This window comes from Mycothermus thermophilus (genome assembly GCF_041956435.1).
Source record: "Mycothermus thermophilus strain CBS 625.91 unplaced genomic scaffold VTJ04scaffold_3, whole genome shotgun sequence".
Classification (NCBI taxonomy): domain Eukaryota; kingdom Fungi; phylum Ascomycota; class Sordariomycetes; order Sordariales; family Chaetomiaceae; genus Mycothermus; species Mycothermus thermophilus.
The window spans coordinates 2270983-2297971 of record NW_027191429.1 but is presented as its reverse complement, the minus strand read 5'-3'; the positions used below and the strand labels follow the sequence as shown (position 1 = coordinate 2297971).

Genomic DNA, 26989 nt, shown 5'->3' with positions numbered 1-26989 from the left:
TTCTTGGTCACCGGGTTATCCAACAGCACCAGGTGCGTCAGCCTCGGCAAGCGGCCGAGCACGTCCAGGTCGGCCAGCTCGGCGAGGTTGTTGCCCGTCAGGACGAGGTTGCGCAGGTTGGGCGCGGCGTTGGGCACGTTCGGGTGGATGGCGCTGATGCGGTTGTGCGCGAGCAGCAGGGTGCGCAGGCGCGGCGACAGCGGCAGGTTGCCCAGCACCTGGATGTCGTTGTCGGTCAGGTCGATGGCGTCGTGGGGCTGGTTTGAATTCTGTCAGCGACGAGTATTCGGGGATGTTTGCTGCTGCTCATCATACATAGAGAGAGAGAGAGGATAGAGGAGGGGAAAGGAGAGGAAGGGAAAATAAAATATACATACCCCGGCAACGCCCAAGTTCTCAATGGCGGGGATTCTGTGTCCTGTACACGCGGCGCAACGACCGATGATAAACACCCAACGTTGATATAATCCGTCTTGGCCATGATATGATGATATGCGAGTAGTGTGTAGGTGTGTGTGGTATGGGGTTTTGGAGCCTCTCTCTGACAAATGATCAAGACCAATGTGCAGTATCTGCTCTTTTCAACGCACCTCGGAGGTCCAGCTCGCGCTCCTTGAGCGGGTTGAGGTAAGACAGGGAGTTTTGGATGAGCTCTGGCGTGAGCCTCATGGTGACGGAGGACGGGGTGGACGGTGGTGGGAGGTGTGGTGGTTGTTGGTGGTTATGCGCGTGTCGGTCGCTGGGCTGTTGTCTCGTATGATGGACGGTCCGTCAATAGCTGTCTCGATATCTCGAAGCAAGGGGGAAACACAACGTCGAAGGCAGCTCGGTCAGGCTCGTTGTCGTCGGTTTGTGTGGTGGTCGTCGCGGGGAGCAGCAATCTCCGTTTGGCGAATGCTTGCCCGGTGGATGGTTGTTGGTTGGTTGCATTTGCATCACAGCGCGCCGAAGCTGCTGCATCCCACAAGGCTGGGCCAGCCAGGAAAATAAAGTGGGGCCCAGCAAGCAGCAGCAACCCTAACCCTATTAATTGTCAGTCTCTCCTCGTGGTCCCCATCACCACCATCCATCCAGAGGAGTGGTGGTGATCAGAGAGGCTGATGAACATTTCTGTGCTGTAGAGAGAATATTACCAATACAACAGTGAGGTACCTGCTCCTAAATCACCTCTTTCTTGACCCCCAGTGCCTCTACATAACCTGTAATACCAGCCCAAAACAAGACTAGAAATCCAACGCAAACCAAGTCCCCCCCTTTATTCAACCAAAACACAAAACACCTACTTCCTCCCTCTACTACCCTTAGACAGCCCAAAGAACCAGAAGATACAACCATGCGTAAACAATCCCCCAAATCACTCCCAAGCCCATACCGTACCATCCCATCCCATAAGGTCATCAACCCTCACTGAAAAACAAACACCACCCCGCTCCTATCCACCGACACCGTCATCATATACGGCGCCTCCAGCACCGCCACGTCCACCACCGCGTCCAAATGGCTCCTCAACAACCGCTGCTGCTCCGCCGAGATGACGCTCGACTTGGAGCTGCCCGATTTCCTCGACGAGCTAGTAGCAGTACCAGACCTACCACTCCCCCTCCCGCTAGCGGCAGCAGCACCACTTCCCCGTCCATTCATCGGCCCCAGAGTCGGCGTCGACGGGCCCGACGACCCGTTCCCACCACCACCACCGGACGACGACGGCTGTGACGCGCGAGGCCAGCGTTCAACATTCAACGTCATCGACGGCGTGGGATGGCTCGCCGAGTAACTCGGCTTGCCCTCGTCCGGCATCAACCCGCTGAAAACCACCGAGTTCTCAATCCTCCCCAGATCCCAAAACCTCAACTTCCTATCCGCGCCAGCGGTAAGCATATACGGATGCCGCACCTCCCTCTGCTCATCCACCGCCCCGGCGCCCACCACCATCGCTCTCACCGCGCGATCCGCCCCGGCGCCCGTAGACCCCGCGATCGCGGCAGGCTCGATAACACTTGTCGCGAACCGCCCCAGCATGCCCTCGGGCCTGTCTTCATCCACCTCCCACGCCTCGTACCCCTTGGGCCCATTCCCATCCCTGCTGCTCCCGCTGCCGCCGCCACCTCCAGCGCGGTAAACCTCGCGACAAGTCGTCCTCTCCAGATCCCACACCGTCACCTCCCCCTGGCCCGTCCCGCCGGCAACGCACACCCACCTGCCCCGGCCCTTTTGCGGGTGGATAGCCAACCGATAAATGGGCCCGGCCTTGTTGCCCGGCATGCCCCAGGCCTTGAGACGGACCTTGAAGCGCAGATCCCACAGGTCGAGCACGCCGTGCGACGTGCCCAGGAGGAGCCAGTTGCGGCGGCGGTCGACGCAGAAGCAGGTCGGCGCGCCGTGGTGGACGGGGTTGCGCAGCGTGTAGAGCAGCGTCATGGTGCGCAGGTCGATGCCGAAAATGTTGGACTTGTTGGTGGCCAGGAGGAGCACCGAGGTGGACTCGCGCTTGAAGTGCTCGCACCAGACGGCGTATTCGGGAATATACGAGGAGCTTGAGTTTCCGCCGCTGCCCTCTTTGTCGTTGGTTTCTCCGAGACGGTATTCCCTCAACAGCCTCAGGCGCGGATATCGCAAGGTCTGCCCCGCAAGAACCGTGTCGACCTTGACAATGTGCACAAACCCGTCGCTCGCGCAGCTAACAAACGTGTGCGTGTTCTCGATAAAACACAGCGCCATGACGCGCGCTCCCGGAGCGTGCCGATGCGTCAGCCGCGAGCGGTGCGTAATGTTCCTCTCGAGCCGCGCCGTATCCCACACCTTGACGCACCCGTCGTCGCCGCCCGTCAAGAAAAACTGATGATCGGGCGACACGACCACCCTGTTGATGGCGCCGACATGCTCCGCAAAGGTCGCGACCAGTCTCCCGGTAGGCTTCCACCCCTCGGCTCCCGCATCCGACATGCCCGCCAGCGACTTGTTCGACTTGGACCTCCGGATCGGCGTCACCATGGGGCCGTAGTCGTAAACGTCATGCGGGTAGTTCGACACAAACATGGCGTCCAACATCTTGAGAATGTTGGGATCGTTCCCGGTGTATGTGTGATTCGCTCTGATCAGGCCCTTGCTCACGGCTTCCAAGCCGGCAGTGAACGGGTCGACGGCACGGGTAGGCGTATCGACCGACGACGGCGCCGCCGGGCCTTGCCTGAATGGGCCCTCAACCTCTCCAAACGCATTCGCCTCGGTCATGCCCGTCTCGGGGCCCGTCTTGCCGCTATCCTTCCTATTAAGCAGATTAATCGCGCTCGACTGCGGCCGGAGCGCCCTGCGTATCGAATACGGAACACTCAGAACCGACGCTGCATCGTCGTCCCTGCTAGGTCTTCCAACGACCGAAGACCGCCGCCTCGACCCATCTTGGTCAGCCCCGTCCTCGCCGCGGCCGCCAACCGTCGACGACGCCACCGACCCATCAACATCCCCGCCGCGTCGCGGGCTGCCGACCGGCGACAGGGTATCGTCATCCCGACCGCCGCCCAGGTGCGATCGATAGCTGTTCAGCGCGGCTCGCTTCTTCTTCGCGAGCGCGCTGTTGCCGTCGTCAATCGTCATGGACGCGTCCAAAAGCGCATCTTTGATGGTCCTCGGGCCGTTCGCATCCACCGGTTCAGCGGCGGCGGCGGCCGCCGACGATGACGACGCCGGCACGAGCTTATCGCGCGGCGTGTCGTCGAACAAAACCGTCTGGAGCTTCAACCCCATCTCGCGCAACGAAATCATCTTATTCAGCTGCATACCACCACCAATACCACCACCATCCTGAGCAGTACCATTCCCCGCCGCGGCGGCTGCGTTCCGCGCCTTGATCTGACTCAACCGCCAAATAAACTCACGCAGCGCGAGCAGCTTCGGCTCATCCTCGGGCGCAAGGCCCAGGTTTCGGAGCTTGCCGAGCCACTGCTCGTCCTCCTCGTTGCGCGTCGCCGCTTTGGCCAATGCTTGCGCGTTCGCGCCAACGGCGGCGGCGTCCGATTTTGTCGAGGGCAGGAGACTCGCCCCGCCGGTGACGACGGCATCCCGAAACCGGCGGAACGGTTTCCAAAAATCCCCCTTCTCCGTCTTGGACGCCCACAGCAGCGCCTGGTCAAACACGGACCGCGAGAGCGGCTTCTGCAGCGCGTCGAGCAGGTCCAGCTCGGTAAACGGCGGCAGCCGGTGCGGCTTCAGATACGGCGCCAGCTGCGGGAGGACCTGCACGCGCACGTAGGCCGGGCTCAGGAAGCGGGTTCCCGCGCAAATGAACTCGGCGGCCGACTCGCGGATCCAGATGTTGGGATGCATGGTGAACCGGGCGATCTGCCCGACGAGCTCTGTGTAGGTGTGCTTGGTGAGCAGGCCCAGGTTCGCCAGCTCGGCGAGCGAATGCAGCGCGCCCTGCACCACGTGCTCCTCGGGATCCGTAATCGCCTGGACCATCAGGGGCAGGATGAACTTTTCCAGACCGGCCGCGCCCAAGAAGGCCGCGATACCGACTATGGTGTCGAAGAAGGCGCACTTGAGCATCCAGTCGCGGTCGTTCAGGTAGGTGTTAAGATGTGTCAGAACAACCTCGTTCGCCTGCGCCGGGCCGAAAAAGACACACAGATCCGGCACCGAGGTAAGAAACGCCCTGCGAACGAAGGGATCCGAATCCTCGATCAACGCCTTCGTGTGCACCTCAAACACCTCCACCAGGTCATGCCTCGAGTTGTCATACAACCCGGCAAACGCCACCTCGGGCTCCTGCGCCGGCTCAATCTCCGGGTCGACGAGCGCGTTAGACCCGTCCGCCCGCAGTGTCGCCGCCATGGCAAGAAACCGATCCGCCGTCAGCGCGAGCCTCCCCAAGCAAGACGCATACGTCGCGCGAACGATGGGGCTAAACGCCCTCTGGGCATCAAACAGCAGCGGCTCCATGCGCGACATGATGTAGTCCAAAAACAGCTGCGAGTTGACGGGGGTGATCACCTTAACCATGTCCAACAGCTGCGTGATGGCACGGATGGCCGAAACCACGACCCTGTCGCATTTATCCTTGAGCAAAGCCACCAGGTAAGGAAGCACGCGGTCCAGCTTCGCCTCATCTGTCAGACGCTCGGCGAAGGCTAGCAGGATGTCGCAGGCTTTGATCCGAGCGGCGGCGTGCGCGGTGTTGCGCAGCGACGAGCAGACCAAAGTCAGGAAGATGAGAGTACCGTCGTCGGCTGACGGCTGCCTGTCGGCAGAGACGTAATGCTCGTTGTTGGGGATGTTGAGGCGCACAGGGAAGAGACCCAGCCCTAACCGCGGAGCGGAATGATTCTCCTCCTCCGCGCGCATTTCTCCGTCGTTGCGATAGCCGAGGAAATACGAAATCTTGTCAAAGTCGAGCCATATGCGCTCGATGCGCTGGTCGGCCTCGGTGAAGTGTTTTGGAGCACCGCCCAGCAAAGTTGGGGGGCTAGCGGCCGGGTGGGTGATGAGCTCCATGTACTGGTGCAAAAAGCTGTAAAAGTACTCGGGAAAGACCTTGCCCTTGTAAAAGTCCAGGAACTGTTCCGCCGAGTACCGCTTCTGCGGATCGAGCTGGATCATCTGGGCAATCATCTCGCGGAGGTCCTTGTCCGGGATCTTGCTCAGATGGGAAATGGACGGGTCATACTCGCCCTTGCGGTACGAGTAGAGCTGGCTCAGACTGAAAATCGGCGTCTCGAGGAACAGCTCGGCAATGACGCAGCCCGCGCTGAAGACGTCCATGGCCCACGTCACCTGGGCGTCTGGATTCGCCTCCTGGCCGGGGGGCAGAAACCTCTCGGGAGCTAGATAGCACGTCCTTCGGCCCGAGGTGTCGAAAAAGTACGAGAAATCGCCCGGGTTGTCCTCGGGCAGCATGACGCGCTTGAACGACGACGAAAAGTCGGCCAGGTAGAGCCAATTCCACGAGGTGACGAGGATGTTCTCGGTCTTGATGTCGCCGTGATAGACGCCCTTGGCGTGGCAGTCGCGGAGGGCGCAGAGCAGCTGGAAGGCCAGCCATTTCTTTTCGATATCCTCGAGGAACGGCCGGGTGCTGAGACGGTCGTAGAGCGAGTTATACAGGAACTGCCGTACGAGGTAGCCGTTCCCGTCGGTCTCTATCGCGCGCTGGTACGGCAGCGCGTTGGGAACGTCGGCGAGGAGTCGTCGCTCACCTGGCATAAGTCAAGTCGTGTCAATCACCTTGTCCAACTCCCTACCAACACACCCAACCTTTCCAATCCAAGGGGAAAAGGGAATGATCACAACTCACGAAGAATAGCCAACTTATACTGCTCCAACGACATGGTGTACGGCTTGATCAACACCTTGGCCAGCACCACCCCATCGCGGTGCCTCGCGCGTATGCTCTTCATGAAACCGCTCGTGCCGACGGTGCGCTCGTAGACCAAATCGGCCAGCTCGGGAACGTCGATGCTGGCGTTGCCCGGGCGGGGCGTCGCCAGGGAGAATCCCTGGCCCATGGCTGTAGGAGCAGCGGGCTTGCGTCGCGGCCTCTATTCTCTCCCTCTCCTGCGCTCTCTCTCTTTCTCCCAACAGTGCTCCAGCTACCTTTGACAAGCGGCGGGGCGGGCGCGGCGCATCTTGGTGCAAAACAGGCGGTGCGGTCCGGCGGGGAGTCCGGGAGTGCCAAGAGGGGCGGTGGAACGTCCAGTAGGTTCGTTGAGTTCGGGGGTTTCTGACGGGATGCTTGGTCGGGTAGGTAGGTAACAAACAGATGTAGACGGCAGGCAGCGTTCCAAGCTTTGACGCGAAGGTGTTGAGTGCCGGGAGAGAGTTTGTCTTGCGGAGGAGCTGTGGTGGTTGTTTGGGGGAGGTTAATGACGATGGGAGCCTGGTGTGTATATCCAGAAGCTATACCCAATCAGGGAGTGCAGAGATAAGATAAGATGCCGTCATGACCGTCTGGGGCTGCTTGTTGCTGGACCTTTTCCGGAGTTTGGCAACATGGAAACCCGTCATGGATGGACACGCCAGAATGACATGAGCCATGGCTCTGTTGTTCTGTTTCACCTTCCATTCCTGAGATGTGGGTAACACAATAACAATGATTCTCTGCTGCCAACACAAATATCATACATGTTAATGAGACACATCTTCTAAAATAAGGCAAGTTTTAGTTTCTGTCATCGTTGGCAAGTTGATAGTGACATCACCCAAGACACAGGCAGCCATCAACTCCCAGGTCGTCTTGTCTTGGAATAACTAGTCTTTTTGATTGAACTAAAATAAGACCTTGTTTCTACCAGTAAACAAGGCATAGGTAGGTAAGGTACCTGATCTAGGCAGGAAATGCGGGCTCTTCGAACATCCGCCTTGTCATGGCCAAGTCTTGATGCCGCTGTTCATGACTTGAATGATAGGGTGGTTTCTTCTATTTCTAGCCTCAAGCTTGATGGGGGAGACAAGCCGTCCGTTCCACAACTGAATCTCCCAAACCACCTCTCCTCACACATTCCACAAACCAGCCCCCAAGACTCGCCGAGACTCCAAAAATGAATAGCACCGCCTCCTAGCAAATATGGGTATATAGCAAAAATGAAAACATGGATGAACGCGCCCGGCCTTCATCAGCCGACTTGCTACCACAACTCGTCCTGCTCCTCCTCCTCCTCCTCCTCGTCCTCCTACCGCCTGCCTCATCAGCCAATACAAACGAAACACCGTGAGCACGTCAACGCATGACTTGGTAGATGTCGAATGTGATGACCGGATGATTGGATGGATGCCTCTGGACCGTGCCGAGGCCACGGATCGCCCAAAAAGGTGATACTGGGGAATAACAAGCAACCGTTCGTGTCGTAAGCCCAAAAACGCCGTACACAATGCCACACCGAAAACTCGCCGAGTAAAAACCGAAGCAATAGGAATAAAGCATGCAAGCCGAAACTGGATATCTCTCGCGTCATCATCATAAGCCAAACCCCGTTAGTGCGCGCCTGGTGTCATGTATGGATGGGAGCTGGATGTTGTGTCGGTTGTGCTCTCGCCCTCAATGGTTTTCCTCCAGTGCTGCGGCAAGCAGACGCACACCAGCGGGAAGGCCTTGATCTCCCCTGTCAAGGGAGGCGAGTCTTCCTGCAGCCTTCCTGATGTGTTGGACACCCCGCTGTCTCGTTGCGCCTGTCGGCGTGCCTCCCACTGCTCCGCTCTCTCGTCCAGCATGACACCTGTCGCCCACCCGTCGTCCCAGATGCCGACCACCTTAATCATGTCGCCCCGCTCCAGCAAGAACTCATCGCTGGCCCGAGGTTGGTACGCCCAAAGAACCGCCACCCGGTCGCCAGGGTGGATGTCGTCCTGGGAGTAGTAGTCTTTGAAGAAGGGCAGCTGCTCCGACTGCTGGCTGGGAGCCACGCCCGGCAAAGATGACATACCGGCCGAGCTAGGTGAGCGCCCATCGTCGCCACCCAAGACTGAGCTGCTCGAGAGCGAGCCGTTCCGACGCAGCATAGCTGGCGGTGGGCGAAGGATTCCGGTGGGGCCGCGCTCCGATGCAGGGCTCGTATCGCCAAATCCATCCGATGACGAACGGTCATCGGTCCTCCTTCTGCTCCGGTACCCTGACGCGCTTCCGGGAGTGGTCGCGCGAGCTGTGTGGCGTGACGGTGTTGCGTCGCGAGAGGTTGTCTCCAGGGCCGACATGCGCGCGATCCGCCCACCGGGCAACACTTCCAAGCCGGTCGACGGTTTGCTTTGCACCACGGACGGCGGCGGGCCCTGGCGTGCGGGCGATGGCTGATTGAAAATGCTGCTCCCTTTGCGGCTCGTGCTCCTCCTCCTCCGCAACACGAGCAGGGCAAAGATCAAAATGGCAATCAGGGCTGAACCGAAGACAGAACCAAGAACAATGCCAGCGATCTGGCCCCCGGATAGGCCGTCACTCTTGTCGTTCTGGTTGGGATCAGGGTAGGCGGTCACCGTCGGCAGCGCAATAGGCGAGATGGTCGGGAGGACAACGCCGGCACAGCGCTTCTCGGCATCAGCATGGTAGCAGCACGTGTCTGTCGAATTGATGCCGCCGGCGGCGCAGTACGAGCAAAGGCCGATGGTGCTGTTGCCGTAACCGCAGTTCTCTGGCTCATTGACGGCGCCGGGAATGCATTCGCGGCTGGATAGCGACTTGTCCGGGAGCGCGCAGTTGGTGAAGTCGGCGCGGATTTGGGCCTGCGCATTACTTCCCGAACCTGGGCAGAGGTCCTTGTCGGCGAGGAGGTAGGCCTCAGCCTGAGCGAATTCGGCCTGGTAGGCGTGTCAGCTTCACAATGCTCTGACATGGAGCAATAGGAAAGGCTCCATACGCATGTGTCGGCGCACACAGGGCGCGAGTCTTGTGGTTCCAGGTTGCAAGTCTGGATGGAGTTCTGGATAATAGCATTACAGATTACAGTGGTGGTGAAGCGGGCATACAAATCGTCCGCCTTGGTGAAGTCAATGTTGCCGCAACCGAGCAGCTGCGAGTACCTGCGGGGAAGTTAGAAGATCTGTGTTGTGGACTGACAGCGCCGGGAAACTCACTTTTCCCTAATGTATTCGGTTTGCACGTAGGAAGTGAGAAGCGAGTCGAACATTTCGACGCTCGTCGCGAACTGGAGGAACGGACTGTCGTCTGGTCAGTCACAATACCTCAGGGCTGATGGACGTGTAATCGACATACAAGAGCTCGACGGCGCGACCCTCCTTCGTCGCTACTGATGAAGACTGCCAGGCAGAGCAGGCTTGCGAGCCCTTGAGCGACAAGCACTGGGCCATGGCAGATGGGGCGGATAGAAGGGCTAATAATAACCCCCGCCTGCTCAGTGACGAACTGTTCCTCTTCCTCCACCTCCTGGACATCCCCGTTGTCGTTTCCTCGACCGCTGATGAACACATTTCTGAGTCGACGGGCATGTCTTGGTCGTAATTCTGCTCAATTGTCCAAGTCTGCTTCACCGTCGCGGCATACTCATCGCAATCCCTGAGTGTTGTCATGGCTCATAGCGCGGGCGCAGGAGAAGAGAAGCGTAAAGCCGGTGGCCGTGAAGCGCGCGGGTAATTTGACGGCGTCTCTCGGCACAGCTTGTCGATGGTAAGCAGGAAAAAGGCGACTGGATGTCGTACTTGACGAAATCGGGTGTTTAGCTTGAATTGTTTGCTCGTCGGGTTCGGATCACACGAGTCCTGTGTAATCCCCTGGGTCCAGTCCTCAGCGGTCACGGTTGGGTCTGAAAGTTGTCGATAACAAGCCAATGGATTCGGAATTTTCCAGGAAGAGTCGGAACAAGTCGAATTAGGGGAAATGAATATTCGGGTGATGAGCGCGAGCTGAATTGCGGGCTGCAGCTTTTTCCAGTCACGTAAGGAACGACGGCAGCGGTCAGGCGGCGAGGCGCGTTGGCGGTGGTTCGCAGGTCAAACAACAGCAAAGTCGGCAGCGAGGCGTTCGGGTCCCCAAGATAACAGAAAAGAAGGAATGGCGCGGGTCAACAAATGAGTGTGGTACCTCAGGTAGGCAGTCACCTAGGTAGTTAGAAAGAAAAAAGGGTATGAACGAGAGAAAGGAAAGAGCTAAGATCGGTCCAGTCCTGGTGGCGGGTGGGACACACGGCGGGGGACCTCGCTGTGCCTTTGGTTGTGTCACCCCTCGCAGGAGGTTGAAGAAAGAAGCGGACAGAGAAGAAGTCGAAGTCGTCGAAACTGGCAGCGTTTGGGCGTGCACCGAGTGAAAAGCCTCGAGTCCAAGCCAACGCAGTCAACGGGGGGAGAAACGGCAATTTCGCTTGAGGTCCTCTTCCCGGGCGCCAACTTCCCCATGAGGTTAGCTCTGGGGTGTTCCCCTGTCTATGCAGCAACAAGCAGCGGCCAGCAGCCATGACCTGGGCCTGTCTCAGAAACGACTCCAAGGAAACCAAAGAAACCCGCGATGAAACCCTACAACCCACAACGTTACAGCTCAATTCTCCGACTGGACATCCGCCCTGAGGATGCAACCCGATGTTTGCTCTGCCTCCTCCAGCGAGCAAAAGATTCACCGTTTGTCATGCCACAGGCGAGCATGACAACCACTCTCCCGCTGCTCTGGGAAGCCTTGATTTCATTTCATCAAGTCAGATAGGGCTGTCCACTGACAAAATGACGGGCATGATGTCCGCGCACTGACTGGTGGCTCGGCGGTCTATCAACCAACCAACCAACTCACCACTTCAACCTCGAACATTGATCTGGTGGTCGACGTCTTAGACATTTTGCCTTTCTGCTCCAACAAGTCATGGCCCCGTCGAGACAATTGCTCTGGCCTGTTGTCTCAGAAAGCCTCATCAGCCGAGCCCGACTCTGGGCAATGTCTGAAAGATGAGGTCGAGCTCTCTCACAAGCTCCTAGGTACCGCCGTTCCAACTCCGCGACCGCCTCCCAGGAATTTTTCTGGCCGGGTCCGCGGTTTCATCGTTCGGAGCTACCCGAGAGGCCCCGAAGTTGGACCCCCCGGCGGCAGAAGCTGGCCAGGACAACGCTGTCCCACTCCCAAGGCGACGATGGCAATCCAAGACGCAACCCAGCGAAGCCCGCCGTAACGTCCTGAATACCCGCTGTCCAACGCCCAACGTTATCCACCCTCTGTGGCCATCTGGATGACACAAAATGTGGATACAACATCGCGTTGCCTTTGTTACAGACAGACGCGTCTGGTAACCACCCCTTACAGCTCAATCGACAGCCCGAATGGATAGGATAAGCGCCACTCACAGGGTTGGGCGCACAGCGCCGCATCAGGCACAGAGCCCTGATGGTGTCTCATTGGTGTCTGGCCACGCTGCAGTCCTTCGGGGCTGCAAGCCACCAGATCCCCCAAATTCATTCCAAACCCAGACGCGGGAGTGGTGTTTTTGGAAACACCCAAGACATGCACCTCCTGACAGATGCTGTTCTCTGTGTGCGCGCAACTGCGATTGCCGAGCATCTAACTCGCTTGAACACAACCCCACAGGCTCGAGTGCGAGGTCGGGTGTAAGGTGAGCGTCCCGGCCGAACGTTCACTTCTATCCCGTCCCTCCTTCAACCCGCGCTCCCTTTCCGCTCCCGCTCGCTCAGACCCGTTTCCCTTTGCCGTGGACGGCTCCCGGGAAATCTCCTGTGAGGTCAGCCAATCGGCACTGATGGATATCCAGGAATAGCATTGTAAACGCCCGGGTCATGATCGACGTCCATCATGGCAAAAAGTCGTTTATCAGCGGTACACTAGTTTCTGGCGCATGAGTTGAGATTTCAAAATGATATGTAATGGGCATCCTTCGCTGCAGGTTGGCCTAGAGACACAGGGAATCACAAATGCAGAAGACGGAGATATTCCCTTGGAGAACATTCTTCAGCCTTTCTTCTCCAGGCCCCTCGCACAATCGTTGCTGATATCTGGAACATCAAAACTCTAACCGACAATCGCAGATCCTCACAGCCACATCCAGTCTTTCGCCAGCCAAAAAGAATCAGCAGCAAAAGTCCAGGGATGGCTGAACTTCAGACCCAAGACCGCTACCACACAGTCGACCACCCAAGATGCTAAGTATGGCGTAAAACCGTAGATCATCACACCCCCTTGTGCCCTGCTGTCTGGTCTCAAACATGCGTCGATCATCAGCCACACTGCTACCTCAGGAATTCATGCGGCTTCACCCGACCTTATGGGTTATGAGTCCCGGCAAAGCGCTCAGCCACGAGATCGGCTCCCAGACCCTTTGGATCTCCACGCGAGGCCGCCTGTGTCCTCCCCGATCTAGAAGTACTCCGTACCGGTATTAGTAAACCCTACGGATGTGCGGCACTTGAGCACGTGAAGTCAACGGCTCTATCTGGCACACGTTTGTACGCAGTAAGGCAGGCGAGCACAGAACGGAACGATATCTCGGCGCCATGCGGGGCAGAGATGGATGAGAGTCCTCAGAAATCGAGCTAGGTGGGCTGAGTTGACAAACCACTCTCTCCTCCCGACGTCGAGGTGAGCCGGACACATGTAAATCATACCTACCACACCAGGTAAGGCATCTTGAAGCAAACATCGGGCACACATCATACACCATCTCAATTATAGCCTGGCCAGCCAGAGCCTCAACCAGACTGGTTGCGGGCTGTTTGCTGCGGAAAAGAGAGGGGGGAGGGATCTCCCAAAACACCAAGCCGTCGCGACTTGTTGTTTGTTGTTTGTCCCCAAACACTCATGACCGGGGGATAATCCCGCTGTTTCGAATCATCAACATCTCATCGCCATAGCACCCAGGAGTAATTCCCTCACCTTCTTCTCCAGAGGTTGAGGCGGGACTTGTCGAATGGCTGATGTGGTGGCGGACTCTCCTCTGCGGACAGAAATCCCTCTAGTAATGTTTAATCTAGTGCAAGATCAAATAGTCCAGCACTTCTGGAGAGAGTGCCTTACCACGGTCTTGTCTGTCAACCTACCTTACCGGAGCCATGATATAGACCACTACGATTTGAAGCCCAGGTAATGGGACTTAGTATCAACAACGCTGGTACCTCTGTCCACCACCAGACCAGGCAGCAACCACAACACCATCTTCCCTGATGCTATCCCACTACCCATGAGAACACCTGTCCCACGTCATGGCTGCCGTCCCCGCGATGTGCGACAGCAAACTTACACCAGGCCCCCGCATCCCTCCAGTTAGATAGGGACCTGAACAATCCATCCACACGGATCTCACCAACCACCTGGTCCCCATACGTCGCACGTATGTGCCGAAGCTTCAGATGATGACCTACCGGGGGAGGAGAGACGCAGGTACGGCATGGCCAACCTGGCCTCGTTGAGAATACTTCTAGTTCTTCACCACATACCGAGGTGGACAGGATGCTGGGGCTGTGTGACACTACCGGACATCTAATGTTGTGTTACGAGTGCCTTTGTTTGGAAATACATCCCCTATTATTGCTCATGAAAGCTCGGGAGGCTTGCTAGGACGTGCGTGGCTAAGAGAGTGAAACTGGGGAGGGAATATATGTGAGGGCTGGTTGTATCAAGCTTGTTGGGGCGAGAGAGGTGATGAGACGGACTAAGATGGGTAGAAACACAACCCTCCCTACCCTGGAGAATATGACCAGAGACGGGAGGGGGAGGGGGAGGGCGAGGACAAAATGTTAACCAGTAAGACACCAGCCATGGATAGAGATGATGGCGTCTAGGCTAGGTTGCTACCAAACAACATTACCCTCTGTTCATGATTCTGTTTCCGGAGCCATGGCCCAGACCACAACCTTCACTAGCATCCAGAGTTGGAGGCTTCCCTCTACCCGTCTCGTCAAACCCCTCCTCAATCAGTCCCCATCTCAGTCAAAACCGCCAACCCGTCCAACTCACGGCGTTGATCACAACCATCTGATCTCAAACCTCGACACGAACACTCCAGCCACCTGCCCTCTCTTCTTCTCCGCAAAACCCAACCCCCAACACAAGCCAACAGGGGACAAGGTCTCAGCAACCCACTCCGCACCACCTCAACGTCCACAGTATTGTATTGTTTCCATCACGAGGTGATGTGTGATGTACAGCTTCACGACTCAGGGTGGATCAAAAGAAAGCAAGTCACACGGAGATTATGCCTCAAACCGCGTGACTTGATATTGTGTTTGTACATACGTACCTAGGCGGCTCCACGATATCCGTTGCCTGCCTCAAACCCAGGATGTTGAAGTGTAGTTAAGGGGGTTTGCCATGGCCATCCCCGGCCGCCCTCGTCTTGAGTCTTGACGGTGAATATGTCTCTCACCTCCCCGATGAGAGAGAGGCGGTTTGGGGGGGTCTTTGCTCTGGAGCGGGAGAGGGTTTTTTCTGGTGACGAGAAAGTTGCCTAACTACCTGACCCTGCTGACAATCAAGTTGTCTACCTAGCTATCCTAGGTACCTACCTTCCTATGTCAAATCCAAGGACCATAGCCAGTTTGGCTCATCTTCGTACGTACCCGTATCATGACGGTGAGTAAGGTGCTGGTGTACAACCAACCACATTCAGTGTTCCAACCCTCCTCTGCTCAAGCTGATAGCGGGCATGTCTAGGTAAACAATCTCCTGGGGAAACAGGTACATTTCGGCACCTCAGGTTGGTACATACCTGCCCGGTAAGTAAGGTAGACACGGGCATCCAACAACGGAGACCATCAACACAACACACACAAAACAACCGACAAAAAGGCCCCACGAAACCAAAGAAAACACGATAATGTACTCAGACAAGAAACAAGAATTGGCATTGTGATATCAAGAACCTCTCCCAATGCCGCCTCTAGTAGTGGTGGTAGTAGTAGCAGTAGTGGTAGAAGAAGAAGGCAAAACCCCCAAGCCTCTGTCCTGGGTGGCAGCACCAGCAGCAGTAGCGGGACGAGGTCGTCTCGCACAAGACTGCGAGCAACAACAAAACCAAGCGGACTAGAACAGACAGACAATGACCCCCCAGAGCAAGCACCCCTCCCTCCCCCATCTCTCCTTTTTCCTCCCTCTCGCAGACATTGGTTGGATTGTACCACCTTGTATGTAGGGTATCACCTCCGGTCTTTGATGCCTCTAACCTACCTCTCTGTCTACCTGACCTATGGATAGATTGGGATGATGATGTGGGTAATCCGTCATTTGTTCGTCCATAAAACATTGGTCTGTCACACTCGCCTCCTTGCACGCTTCTCTCCCACCACCACCGCCGCCACGCTGCTTAGGCTACGACGGAAACCCTGGGATAGGAGGAACGCGCCCGTCGGCGTACCGCCTGACAAGTTCCCACGCCGAGTGCCCGTCTCTGTACGGGAACTGGATGGTTCCGTCGAAGCCGCGGCGGCCGCCTTTCCCTTAGAGGAAGTAATCGGGAGTCCCTGTGGGGGAAGAGTTAGCATTGGTCATCTCTTCCAATATTAATCTGGTTAATACTTACTCCTCGACACCATGGGCTCTCCTGCTCTCGGGCAAGGGTCGAATTGCAAGCTGCGTAAACTTTGTTAGATTTGTCAACGGAACATGAGAGATCAACTCCAACGTACAAGGTGTACTTCAAGTGCTCATCGATCTCCATTATCGCTGCCTGGTTGCCACACCTGTAGCAGTAATTGGGAGCTGCAACCCCAAATGTCAGTAACAACCACAACTTCGAAAATCCTGGACAGCGAGAAACCCACCAGAAAAGATCGTGACCACATTACGGTCTTGCGACCAATTGTACCCCTCCATGACCAGCTGATGTGCGCGGGCAATGAGGGTCAAACCGTTGTTGTGGTTAAACGCCTCGGATATGTCCTGGCCGAATGTGTACCCAGCACCACGGGGTGAGATGCCCCAGCCGCAGCGGTCATCAGGGTCGGACCAGAGAAGGTCGCACATGGGCCCTTCATGGGGCACTTCCTGGACGCGGTCAAGAGCGCGAATGTTGTCAAGGGTATCGATGCTGGGTGAGAGACCACCGTGAAGGCAGAAGATTTGGTTGTCGATGAGGGCGGTAAGGGGGAGGTAGTCGAAAAGGTCGGTGAAGTACTTCCACACATTGGCGTTGCCATACTTCCGCAGGCATTCATCGTAGAAACCGTAAACCTGGGTGATTTGGCGCGACTCGTGATTGCCGCGGAGGATGGTGATGCGCTGCGGATAACGGATCTTGAGGGCCACAAGCAGGGTGACGGTCTCAACAGAGTAGTAACCTCGGTCGACATAATCGCCTGCGCGGATAGCCGGTTAGAATAATCCATGCTCGCCTTCACTGGGCTCGGCCCGGAGGAAAGGATGCCGGTGTCAGGCCATACCCATGAAGAGATAGTTGGTATCCGGGTTCGGCCCGCCGATCTTGAAGAGTTCCATCAAGTCGTGGAATTGACCGTGGATGTCGCCGCAGACGGTGACGGGGCATTTCTGCACATGGCGTCAACTCATGATCTGGGCGATGGCGTCGTTGGGAGCGATAGATGTGAAGCATGGTTAGGTAGATCGGGGTGGACGTACAACAGGTTGCACATTAGACTCTTCTTGCAACACCTCACGTGCCTGGATGACAAGGTTGAGTTAGCCGATGTTGTCGTCGCAGATAGAATCAACGAAGCGCGCGCAGCAGGCAGTAATCGCAGCACAGATGCATCGCCCATTTCGACCGACGGTTGACGGCGGGCTGCGACAAGGAGCGGACGGCGGTGGTGGCCTGTGTCGTCGCATCACGGCAGGGCGGGCACGGAGGAAGAATGCGGCGGGGTAACAGCAACGAAAGCACACCCGCGAGCAGCCAAAACAAGACGGACCTTTTCGCAAAGCCTCTGGACATCAGACTCTGCAAGCTGCTTGCACTGCATCAAGCTCTCGATCCAGCCGTCGAGGGTTGGGATGGTGGTCGGTTCGACGTTGGCTGGGGTCAGGTCGGAGGGCAAGCGCCCAACGTCCTCCATGTTCGTATCCATTCCGGCGACTGCTGGTCTCTCGATCGACGGACGGCGGAATTAAAAAGAGTCGGTAGCTCGGTGCAGATTATGTACGCGGATTTGTCGGCGATGAGTATGCCAGACGAGGCGAGAGAGCGAAGTTGATGGCGATGTCGTGGGTTGATTGCAATGACGTTCGGGAAGATCTGGGGTTTGGTTGAACACGGGAACGTTTTGGCGGTCTCCTCCAGGTCGCGGCGCGGGTCCAGGACTCTGGGTCAAAATTGGGCAGGTGGGCGGATCTGGGAGGGTGGGCAAGAGCCGCCGAGGTCGTCAGGTCAGGGGCTGTCGGGTGCGCCTGTCTTGTTTTCTTGTCTGCTCTTCCTCGTCAAAGAGCTTGTTTTCAGCCGCCACCCACACCAGCAGAGCAGGAAGGAACAAAGATCAGGGCTGGGACGACAATGGAACACAAGAGAATTGCTGCAACTTTCGACGCTTGATTGTTTTGCAAACTCCAAAATTCTCGTGTCAAGGTCGCGGTTTACACAGGAGATCTGTAATTAAGAGCAAGTTCCTCCATCCTAATAGAGACGCGGGAGATTTGATGGGAGCTGCTGATGAGCCTGGAACACTGCTGTCCGCTGAGCCAGGGAAGGAATGGGGGTTCTGGGGGAGCTTGTGGTCCGTGCGATCCATTTCCCCACTGTCAGAAGGCAGAGAGTGGGGAGCTTGAAGCAAAACCAACTGCTGCATCCCCCCGCCTTGGACGTGGGACGCCCCGCCTTCAGCCCGCCACCATGGACATGAGGCGCTGACGGGACGGGAGCTACCTACATGCCAGAACTTAGGAAAGCTTCCAACGCCATACACATAGTCGAGCAATCCAAAGGAGCAAACACATTGGTATTAGTTATCATGAAACCGCTCATCCAAAAACATGCACTCTCAAGCCGCTGCCGTCTGCGCGCCCATGACCAACCCCAACCCCTGTGGTCCATTCGACTGTCCGTCCACCGCCACCTGTTGCTTTACGTTTTGACCGACCAAGTTCCGGAAGTCAAGATCAACCTCAGACAGCACGGCGGCGTGCTGCTTGGCCGTCTCCATGCACTGGTTCCATACCTCGCTCCCCTCTTTCTCGCCGCTCAGCTGCCGCGCGAGCACGGCGTTGAAGGCGTCCACCTCCTCCTTGGCCCACTTCACGCACGCGCTCATCATGGTCGGCGGGAAGCTGGCCTGAAAGCAGCTGACCGTGTTGCGGATGATTGTGAAGTACACGAACGAAATCTCCCAGATGTAGTCGACGAGGTTGCCTTGGAAGATGCATTGCCTGTAGAGAAGGTGTGGCAATCAGCAGCTGTTGGTTGCGAAACTGGACGAAATGAATGCCTTACCTTGTCCGCTTCTGGATGATGTCGCTTCGGGCAGAGAGATAGGCCTCCCGTGCCCGGTCTTCATAGCCCAACCGCGTCAGCCACGACACGTTCTGCTCCGTCTTGCGCTGGTGGTTGTGCGTGTTGACGAGCTCCCGCACCACCAGCGCAGCCAGCCTCGCCCGCCTCTCATCAACCTTGAAGGTGATGAAATCCTGGGCGATGGCATTGTTCTTCAGACCGTATGCCAGAGTCTTGAGCTTCTCAATGAGCGCCACGGCTGGCTCGATCTGCTGCAGGGCGATGTGGATATCCAGCTCGTCCATTTGGCCCTCAACCCATCGCAGATTCTGCTGCTTCCCGTCCACCTCGATCAGCATGTCCTTGATATCTGAGAGCGTCTCGAGCAGCTCCGTCTTTTGAAGCAGGCCGGGGTCACGCGAGGCGAAGTAATTGATGGTCTCCTTGGCTTTGTTGGTCGCCTCTCTCTCGGACTGGAGATTCCTTCTCAACTCTTCCACCTGCTTGCGGATGTTGAGGATCAGTGTACCCTTTTCTGGATCCTCCGCCTTCTCGGTTCGGTAGATGAAGGATTCATTCTGGCCGCCTCCTCGAACCATGATTGCGTCGGCGAGCTTGTTCCTCCCGCCGGATGAAGACTCGCTGGGGCCAGCCATGTCCACCACCTCAACGTCCAAGAGATGCCAACATCTGTCCGCGACGAGCTTGGTCATGGGGGCACGGCTCTCTGCCGCCGCAGGGACATCCGTCTTCCGCTTCTTACGGGAGGCAATCAGAATGTGGTCGTTCAGGAGGAAAATCTGCATTGCCCTCCGCGATCGGTACGTGGCGTTATCCAGCTCCACCCATGGCCCCGCGTCCTGGACGACATGGCGACCGGGCGTGTTGGGCAGGAACTTTTGGGAGCCCTCAACGGTCTTGTATAGGGCCTGCATCTGAGCGCTCCATAGCGCGGTCCTATCGGCCACGGAGCTGCGCTTATCTCTCCGGCTCAACCCGGTGCTTATCGGGCCGTTAAGCCCGCCCGATTCCGCATTGTGGGACGCGGCGCGCAGCGCCGTGGTGTTGGCCTTGAGCTCGGCCATGAGGTTCTTGAGGGTGCGCATTTCACTCTTAAGCTTCTCGGCCTCCTTACTGATCTTGATGAACTGCGTGCGGTTCTGGTACACGTTTTGCTGGAGGTCGGTGGACACGCGGTGCTTGAGCTTCCGCAGCGCTTCCTCGTAGTCGCGAACTTCATCCTCTGTGGCGTCGCCTAGGATCTGCGCGACGTACTGCTCGGGGACTAGGTCCGGGTCTCGTAACGCTTTCACATCCACTTGAATCCTGGGAGGTCCCCCTCCTCCCACACTATCGCTGCGTCCTCCTCGGGAGGTTGGTGCCTCGCGTTCTTGGGCCTGTGCTTGCACATACTGATCGAGGCTAGGAAGCGCTGGTACGGGATTCGCGGCGGGATCGAAGTCGTTGGGAAGGTTATTGAACCGTGTCGAGTACCGCCGTTTGACGAGATCCGATGTCTAGGTAGCAGTATGGCCGTTAGCCGGAAGTTTTGAGTATGGGAGAACCACCATTAACTCCGTAAATACCTTTGCGCTGCTCTGCGGTGGCGGACGCGGCCGAGGAGGGGGGACTCCATCCCCTACTGGGCGTCCGGGAGGCGCTCGTGGTCCGCTACCATCTTGTAAAATCGGCCCCGAGATCTTGAGTGCTGTCGCTGTCGCCGGCTTGTTCTTCCTCTTCACGCTGCGCAGGGATATCTTGGACCGTTCTTCGGACATGGTGGTCAGATCCCTGGCCGGGTTTCGTCCCCGGTTGTTGGAGGGTTTATTTTGTCGTCAGTCAAACTGGCCACAATGTGTTGAAGTGATGAGCTGTCATGGGACTGGGGAAGTGTTGGAAAGTGATTCAACGGTCTCCGATGCTCCAGCTGCGTGTGAGCCCCGAGTCCTTGCCTCATCTTTGGACAAAGTGGGGCAACTTGTCGGGGACCCCTGGCCGAGGAGAGACAGCGGACCGGGATTCTCCACCTTGAGCGCCCGCCGTCCCGCCTTTGCGCCGTGCTGCGGCTTTCCAAGAAAAAATTACGGCGTGACCAGCGTCACAAACCTTTGAACCGCATCGCAAAAGATTACAACCGCCGCTAACCAACTCTTCCCGCCCTCTGCCCCTCCTCAACACACCCTCACCGGCCCTGCGCCAACATATATCCAGATCCAAAACCAGCAAACACAATGTCGTCACAATCATCAACATCTACCACCACCCTCGTCACGGCCGCCGTTGCGACGGTCGCCGTCGGTGTGCTCGGTATGTCCGCCCGCCGGCCGCACACATGTTCTTTCTTGGCCCCTCCAACCTCTCGCCTCGAAGAGTAAAAACAGACTGGCTAACCTGTTTTTTCTCTCAACTTCCACCCTGCCCACAGGCTATGCCGCCTATTTCGACTATCGCCGCCGCCACGATCCCGAGTTCCGTAGGGAGTTGCGCCGCACGCAGCGAAGGCAAGAGCGCGCCGAGAAGGTCCAGGCCGAAGCCAACGCCACCGCCCGTAAGCAGGCCATCCGGGACGCCGTCGACGAGGCCAAGGCCGAGGGTTTCCCAACCGGCACCGAGGAGAAGGAGGCTTTCTTCCTGGAGCAGGTCCAGGAAGGAGAGCAGTTGGCTGCGAACCGTATGTGTCCCATGAAAATGAGAGTGGAAAGGAGCCGTATATCTTTGGCTTGCAGGGCTGGGTGAACGCGGGGACTTGAAGGGGAAGGTAAACTGACATCATCATCTTCCCACAAAAACAGCCTCTAAGTACCTCGAAGCCGCTCTCGCCTTCTACAAGGCTCTCAAGGTCTACCCCACGCCGGGCGACCTGATCAACATCTATGACAAGACAGTGTCCAAGGTACGGCCACAGAATTCCTCCGGCCGCTCTGGGTTCATTTTCACTAATACAACCCCCTACTACGCAACAGCCTATCCTTGACATCCTCGCCGAGATGATCGCCTACGACACGAGCCTGCGAATTGGTCCCAGTTTCGCCGCGCCCGACATGGCCGAACTGATGCGTGAGCTGGGCGCCCAACCTGGCACCGGCTTGGACTAGATGAGTCTCCCCTCGCCAGTCAATTGGCGGCTCATCGAAGTTTCGGTTCGTTGGAGTTGGTTGAAGTCCTGCCGGAAGAAGGATCATGAGTGGGAAGACGACCCACACGAGGAGAGAGAGGGGGAATAAACCCCACCTTGGATCTGGACCAAACCAACGTGAGAAGGCAGGCCGCTATCATCCGCCTACAGCCGCTGGCGGGAGAGAGAAGACCAAAGAAATTCCACGACGTTTACAAACCTGTTTACGGATTTGTTATGTATTATACGGGCTTTCTTTTGCATGCCGCGCTACCTGAGATGACAAAGGTTCCGTGGACGACACAAGTTCTCGAAGTGATGGGACGACGAAACGGGTGGAGAAGAGGAAGACGAAATGAGCGCATATACTGTACAATAGGTATGGGTAGGGCCGGGGGGGTTGTATGCAGATTCCCAGCGGTTGCTCTTTGGCTTAATGAAGACACACACCACACTGTTATGAACCCAGAGACAGCATTCGACTACTCGCAAACGGCAGTTGTACATTGCTGGCTGGCAGCCTACAGAGCTCCATCACCAACTACACCTCCACCGGCCTCCCCTTCCTATCCACCCTCTGATCCCTTGGATCAAACCCGCCATTGCCCCACGTCGCCCACTCGGGCGTCGGCGGGCCGATATAATCCTCCGGCCCGAAGTCCCCATCCGGGCCCTTCTCCTCCAGCAGCTCAAAGAACCGCTCATAGTCAATCAGCGTATGCCAGCGCCCGTCAATCCTAAACCTCTCGCTCGCGAGCAAGATGCAGCAGCTGTGCGCATGCTCCGCCGCGATCCCGTACGCCAGCCCCCTCTTGCGCAGCGCCGCCTCCAGCGCCACCACGAAATCGCACACCTCCTGGTAGAAGGGCACATTGGCCATGGTCAGCCCGGCGTTGCTGGACGTGGCGGTGCCGCAGTACGTGACGCCTTTGACCTCGACGAAGCACGGCAGCCCGCGCTCGACCAGGTCTGCGTACCCTTCGACGGCGTCGTCGATGTTGAACCCCTTGACCAGCGTCAGGCGGAACACGGTGCGCTGCCGGTTGCGCCGCTCGCGGAGTATGTCGAGGCAGCGGAGGAAGCGCTCCCAAAAGTCGCGGTGCAGGGGGCGGTCGATGCGCCGCAGGGAGTCGCGGTCGGGGGCGTCGATGCTGACGTAGAGCTGCGTGACGTGGCGCAGGGCGGCGAGCTGGTCCGGGTGTTGGGCGTTGCAGACGAGGAAGGACGAGATGCGCTCGCCGTGCAGGAGCTCGAGCAGGTCGTTGATGTGCGGGTAGAAGATGGGCTCGCCGACCAGGGAGAGGGCGCAGTGGCGGATGCGCATGGCCTCGGCGAAGCGCTCGGCCCGCACCCCGGGCACGCCGCGCATCATCTTGATCTTTTTGTAGTGGTTCTCCTTGATGCCGTCGAAGATGAGCTGCGGCGGGTCGACCGTCCACCGCCAGGTCGTGCCGACGGGGTTGGTGCCGTGGCGCCAGCAAAAGACGCACTTGTTGGAGCACGAAAGGGATGGCGTCGCCTCCATGCATTGGTGGGAGTTGATGCCGTAGAAGGAGAACTTGTAGCAGGAACCCCGTCCGCGAAGGGCTGACTTGGTCCAGCGGCAGATCTTAACGCCCGAGTGCGAGCCGACGATGGAGTAGCCTTGCTTGGTCAAAGCCGCATAGGTGGGTGAATTCTTTGGCACCATCTCCTTGAGTGGTGCCGTAGCGGTTTTGTTTGCTGACCGGCGCCCTTCGGTGGTGAAGTCGATAGCAAGGGGAGCCGAAAATTTCTTCGGGCTGGAGGCGTCGTCCTGCGACAGCTCCATGATCCGACCAATATCCTCGACATCCTGCAAACCGCCCGAGCCTCGCCTTTTCCTTGGCTTCAGGGCAGCGCCATCCTCCACCAGCACCTCGTCATCGTCTTCAGCATTATCCTCAGGATCACTTTCCAGGGGATCTCCGGAACCCGGCACACCCTCTCCCAAGCTCCCGGTTTCTTGGATCTGTTTGAGAACATCTACCAGTCCGTCCCTCCATTCAGTGAGACGCTCCTTTCCGTCTCTCTTCCAGTCGCCCATCCCGAGCGGATACGCACGCTTCCGGCCTGTCAGCTTGGCCATCCACTTGTCCACTTCCTTGGCTTGGAAGCAAAACCCTTCCTCCTCGGTCGGCCATCCCTCCTTGTCACCAAAACCGAACACAGAGTATCCGAGGATTGGAGAGAGCGGGGACGTGTCAACTCGGAAGTCGTGGTGTGTCTCCTGGAGATGCTCGAGGAAGTTGTCGTTTATGCTGTCGATGTTGTAGCTGGGGATGAGGAGCAGATAGAAATGCTCCGTGGGTTGTTCTTTGGACTTCGGAAGGTTGAGGAAGTACTCGTCATAGTCGATTTCGGCCAGATCTAGCACCTGGGGCTGTAGGAATGGGCTATCTGATTCTCCTGTCTCGGAGAGTTTAAGTCCTGTGGCCAGCTCCTGGGCGAATGTCTGTGCGATCTTCTCTGTCGTGGCTGTCAAGGACGAGTAGAAGACCAATATTTGGGTCTTGGATGCCTCCTTGCCAGCAGGCGGACGAGCCAGTCCCTTCTTCGGAACATCGCCCTTGATCCTTCTCGGTCCCTGTTTTATCCCTGCCTTCTTGGTTTCGGAGTTTGTGGTGTTGACAACCTCAATCTTCTCCTTTGTTGTAGTTGTGGGCTTCTTCTGCATGGACTCATCTGCTGGCTCTTGTTCGTAAATCTTCGGGAAGACTCGCAACTCCTCTGGCGTGTATGTCAAATGGAGATATAACCGCAGAAGACCCAAGACAAAAAGAGCGGCCATGATGATCGGGACTCGGTATTCGTGCCAGAGATCCAAGACCCCTTGGAAGCAATGAATGTCAGTGCCAGTCCCAAGCTGCACAAGTGCAGGGCGACATACCGTCCGGTATGCCCAGTAGGCCCTCCAGCCTACCGGCTCCTACGTCGGGAAACATGGCTGCTTTACACTGCCTACGGCAGTGGTTGCAGCAAGAATTAGCGTGACGTCTTTGTTTCGTTGTCGAAATCTTTTTTTGATGGCAGTGTTCAGGTTCTCGGAAGAGTTTGGGGCCAATCCCGTCCCCAAAATGGTCTGCCCCGCATCAACTTTTAAGCTTATCGCAGCGCAGCAATTGTTATCGCATTCTGCTGCCCCTCTATCCCCAAGTGTCTTCCGGGGACAGCGCATCCCAAAACAACCAGCAGAACATATGTGGGGGAAGAGGGGGAGGGAGGGAAATAAAAAATAAAATAAATGAGATGGGTTTTGAGCACTGGAATTTTGAGTGGCTTATGAGAGCGATTCTCTCTGGACATCACTACTTGTAAGTAATGTCTCTTTTTTGATCGAATGAAATGCCAGCACCCAAGTCGTCCAGACTACCAAACAAGCCTCGCGCACAAATACCATGCAGCAAAGCCCTCATTTCTCATGTTGGGTACCTACCTCGGAATGTATGAATAATTCTGAAGTGTAGAAACTCAGGTAGACACAATCCTGAGAGGACTGGATTTGAGCCTGGCACGATTAGGGACTGCTTGGCCTCGTTCGCTCTGTCCATGTGAATACCTCATGAAGGTTTCAACATGGCATGCCAGGGTCTTCGGACCTTCGGACAGTAACTGCGGTACAGCATGTACCTTACATACATGAGCACCTTGGAACACTTTTATCAATGACCGTCGCTTTTTTCAGTTGGGTTGGTCTCAAGAGTGGTTAATCTAGCCACTACACAGAGTGCACAATCCGCTGAACGGAGGGGATATGGCTAAGCCGGGAGCTAAGGCTGCAAGACTGAACAGAGAAACCGGAATACGAAGTCGATGCAGTAATGGCCTTTTCCTTGGTATTAACCTGAGGTGCTGCAATATGTTGTAAGCTATCACAGTCATCAACAGAATGCCAATGTCGCACTCTAGTGTGTGATAACTCTCTATTATCATGTACTATTCCTTGGTCAGCCAGACCAATGTGGCTGCAGGTCGCTTGCGACATGCCATTGGCCCCCAACGAGATGTGGATGAATGCAACCGCGGCTCGCACGCGCCTGCACCTGCGTGGTCTTGTCATTAAGATCGAGGGGAGTTCATTTCCTGATCGTGTCGTCATTCGGTCGAGTCTTGCGATCGTCACCCACACACGTCCGGGGGAGGAGGCTCAATCCAGATAGTGGTCGCGTTGTTCTCATATGTCTTGTAAAATACTCCGTAACTACCTGAATCTGTTCTCAGAATGTACTCTGTAGGGCTGCGTCTGGTCTTGTTGTTTCAGATATCCAAACAGATGGAAAAAGAGAATATTATTATCCCGAGTCTTTTGATTTTTGACAGCGCCATGTCAAGGATCCAGGCTGATGTGAGATCGGGGATGGATGTGTCCACATGGAACTGAAACAAAACATCCATTTGCTCCTTCCCATCTCTTCAAAGATTTCCGTTTTCCCGCTTCCCAAATGCCGTTGGAGGTTTCGTTATCATTTCTTTGGGGAGGTGCATCATAATCAACCCGAACCCGTACCTGCCGCTAGCCTGCTTTTGCTGCAACGCCATGTCTCCACACCATCCAGCCATCCAGCCACCCGTCACGGCAGGACCAAGCGCCAGCAAATCATGTCGGCCCGTTTCGGAGCGGGCCTGGATTCCCTGCTTTGGTGTTGACCCCCATGCCCTTCTTGCCATCCATCCATGGACGCATGGCCAATCCGGGTGGGGGCTGCAGAGCGCCTGGACTTTGCAATTCACCACATGCGAACCATGGAACAGTGGAACGGCGAGCCAAGAAGAAGCTCCCGGATCCGAATTGCGCCCATCTCTCCTCCAACAAAGCTTCCATATCCAACGGTAGTTAGCCGATTTGTTTGCGCTCTGCCCATCGCCGAGTGCTGCTTTGCCTTGTTGCTCCATCCATCTTTTTTTTGGACGAGCGCCCACATTCGCTTCGAACCCAGGGAGACGCCAATGACCAGCCCGACGGCCTAGAACACTGTCAACAGGGAAGGGACCTCGAAAAGGGAAATTTCAACAAAAAAACCAACCTACCTGCTGAAGCGGCGGCCCATGGGGCAGCGTT

The 26989-nt window shown here is 56.8% G+C and overlaps 11 protein-coding genes across 11 annotated transcripts in view; 2 read left to right on the top strand and 9 right to left on the bottom strand.

Moving 5' to 3' along the window:
* Positions 1-669, bottom strand: part of VTJ04DRAFT_4953 (uncharacterized protein) — a gene marked incomplete at both ends in the record, with an annotated part of 2402 nt that extends 1733 nt beyond the window's left edge. The window contains 3 exons of the mRNA XM_069363015.1: positions 12-257; positions 378-418; positions 591-669. Coding sequence (XP_069219904.1) covers positions 12-257; positions 378-418; positions 591-669 — 366 coding nt within the window. The remainder of the gene's footprint in view (positions 1-11; positions 258-377; positions 419-590) is intronic.
* A 735-nt stretch (positions 670-1404) lies between these two features.
* On the bottom strand, positions 1405-6500 carry VTJ04DRAFT_4952 (uncharacterized protein; the record flags this gene model as incomplete). The annotated part of the gene is made up of 2 exons (XM_069363014.1): positions 1405-6191; positions 6290-6500. The coding sequence occupies 2 exons, from the start codon at positions 6498-6500 to the stop codon at positions 1405-1407; spliced, it is 4998 nt and encodes a 1665-aa protein (XP_069219903.1).
* An 829-nt stretch (positions 6501-7329) lies between these two features.
* VTJ04DRAFT_4951 (uncharacterized protein) lies at positions 7330-7536 on the top strand (the record flags this gene model as incomplete). Its single annotated transcript, XM_069363013.1, has 1 exon — positions 7330-7536. The coding sequence occupies one exon, from the start codon at positions 7330-7332 to the stop codon at positions 7534-7536; it is 207 nt and encodes a 68-aa protein (XP_069219902.1).
* A 13-nt stretch (positions 7537-7549) lies between these two features.
* VTJ04DRAFT_4950 (uncharacterized protein) lies at positions 7550-7915 on the bottom strand (the record flags this gene model as incomplete). The annotated part of the gene is made up of 2 exons (XM_069363012.1): positions 7550-7671; positions 7717-7915. The coding sequence occupies 2 exons, from the start codon at positions 7913-7915 to the stop codon at positions 7550-7552; spliced, it is 321 nt and encodes a 106-aa protein (XP_069219901.1).
* A 50-nt stretch (positions 7916-7965) lies between these two features.
* VTJ04DRAFT_4949 (uncharacterized protein) lies at positions 7966-9789 on the bottom strand (the record flags this gene model as incomplete). Its single annotated transcript, XM_069363010.1, has 4 exons — positions 7966-9279; positions 9339-9501; positions 9556-9639; positions 9695-9789. 4 exons carry the CDS (start codon positions 9787-9789, stop codon positions 7966-7968), a joined length of 1656 nt encoding a protein of 551 aa, XP_069219900.1.
* A 222-nt stretch (positions 9790-10011) lies between these two features.
* VTJ04DRAFT_4948 (uncharacterized protein) lies at positions 10012-11233 on the bottom strand (the record flags this gene model as incomplete). The annotated part of the gene is made up of 3 exons (XM_069363009.1): positions 10012-10353; positions 10435-10536; positions 11216-11233. The coding sequence occupies 3 exons, from the start codon at positions 11231-11233 to the stop codon at positions 10012-10014; spliced, it is 462 nt and encodes a 153-aa protein (XP_069219899.1).
* Positions 11234-15859: 4626 nt separating this feature from the next.
* Positions 15860-17430, bottom strand: VTJ04DRAFT_4947 (uncharacterized protein; the record flags this gene model as incomplete). The annotated part of the gene is made up of 7 exons (XM_069363008.1): positions 15860-15882; positions 15942-15991; positions 16048-16120; positions 16183-16716; positions 16801-16906; positions 16997-17038; positions 17287-17430. 7 exons carry the CDS (start codon positions 17428-17430, stop codon positions 15860-15862), a joined length of 972 nt encoding a protein of 323 aa, XP_069219898.1.
* Positions 17431-18348: 918 nt separating this feature from the next.
* On the bottom strand, positions 18349-20575 carry VTJ04DRAFT_4946 (uncharacterized protein; the record flags this gene model as incomplete). Its single annotated transcript, XM_069363007.1, has 3 exons — positions 18349-18733; positions 18798-20314; positions 20384-20575. The coding sequence occupies 3 exons, from the start codon at positions 20573-20575 to the stop codon at positions 18349-18351; spliced, it is 2094 nt and encodes a 697-aa protein (XP_069219897.1).
* A 453-nt stretch (positions 20576-21028) lies between these two features.
* On the top strand, positions 21029-21892 carry VTJ04DRAFT_4945 (uncharacterized protein; the record flags this gene model as incomplete). The annotated part of the gene is made up of 4 exons (XM_069363006.1): positions 21029-21104; positions 21223-21468; positions 21590-21690; positions 21761-21892. 4 exons carry the CDS (start codon positions 21029-21031, stop codon positions 21890-21892), a joined length of 555 nt encoding a protein of 184 aa, XP_069219896.1.
* Positions 21893-21923: 31 nt separating this feature from the next.
* Positions 21924-22419, bottom strand: VTJ04DRAFT_4944 (uncharacterized protein; the record flags this gene model as incomplete). The annotated part of the gene is made up of 2 exons (XM_069363005.1): positions 21924-22086; positions 22187-22419. 2 exons carry the CDS (start codon positions 22417-22419, stop codon positions 21924-21926), a joined length of 396 nt encoding a protein of 131 aa, XP_069219895.1.
* Positions 22420-22453: 34 nt separating this feature from the next.
* On the bottom strand, positions 22454-24875 carry VTJ04DRAFT_4943 (uncharacterized protein; the record flags this gene model as incomplete). Its single annotated transcript, XM_069363004.1, has 2 exons — positions 22454-24762; positions 24821-24875. 2 exons carry the CDS (start codon positions 24873-24875, stop codon positions 22454-22456), a joined length of 2364 nt encoding a protein of 787 aa, XP_069219894.1.
* Positions 24876-26989: the final 2114 nt, after the last annotated feature.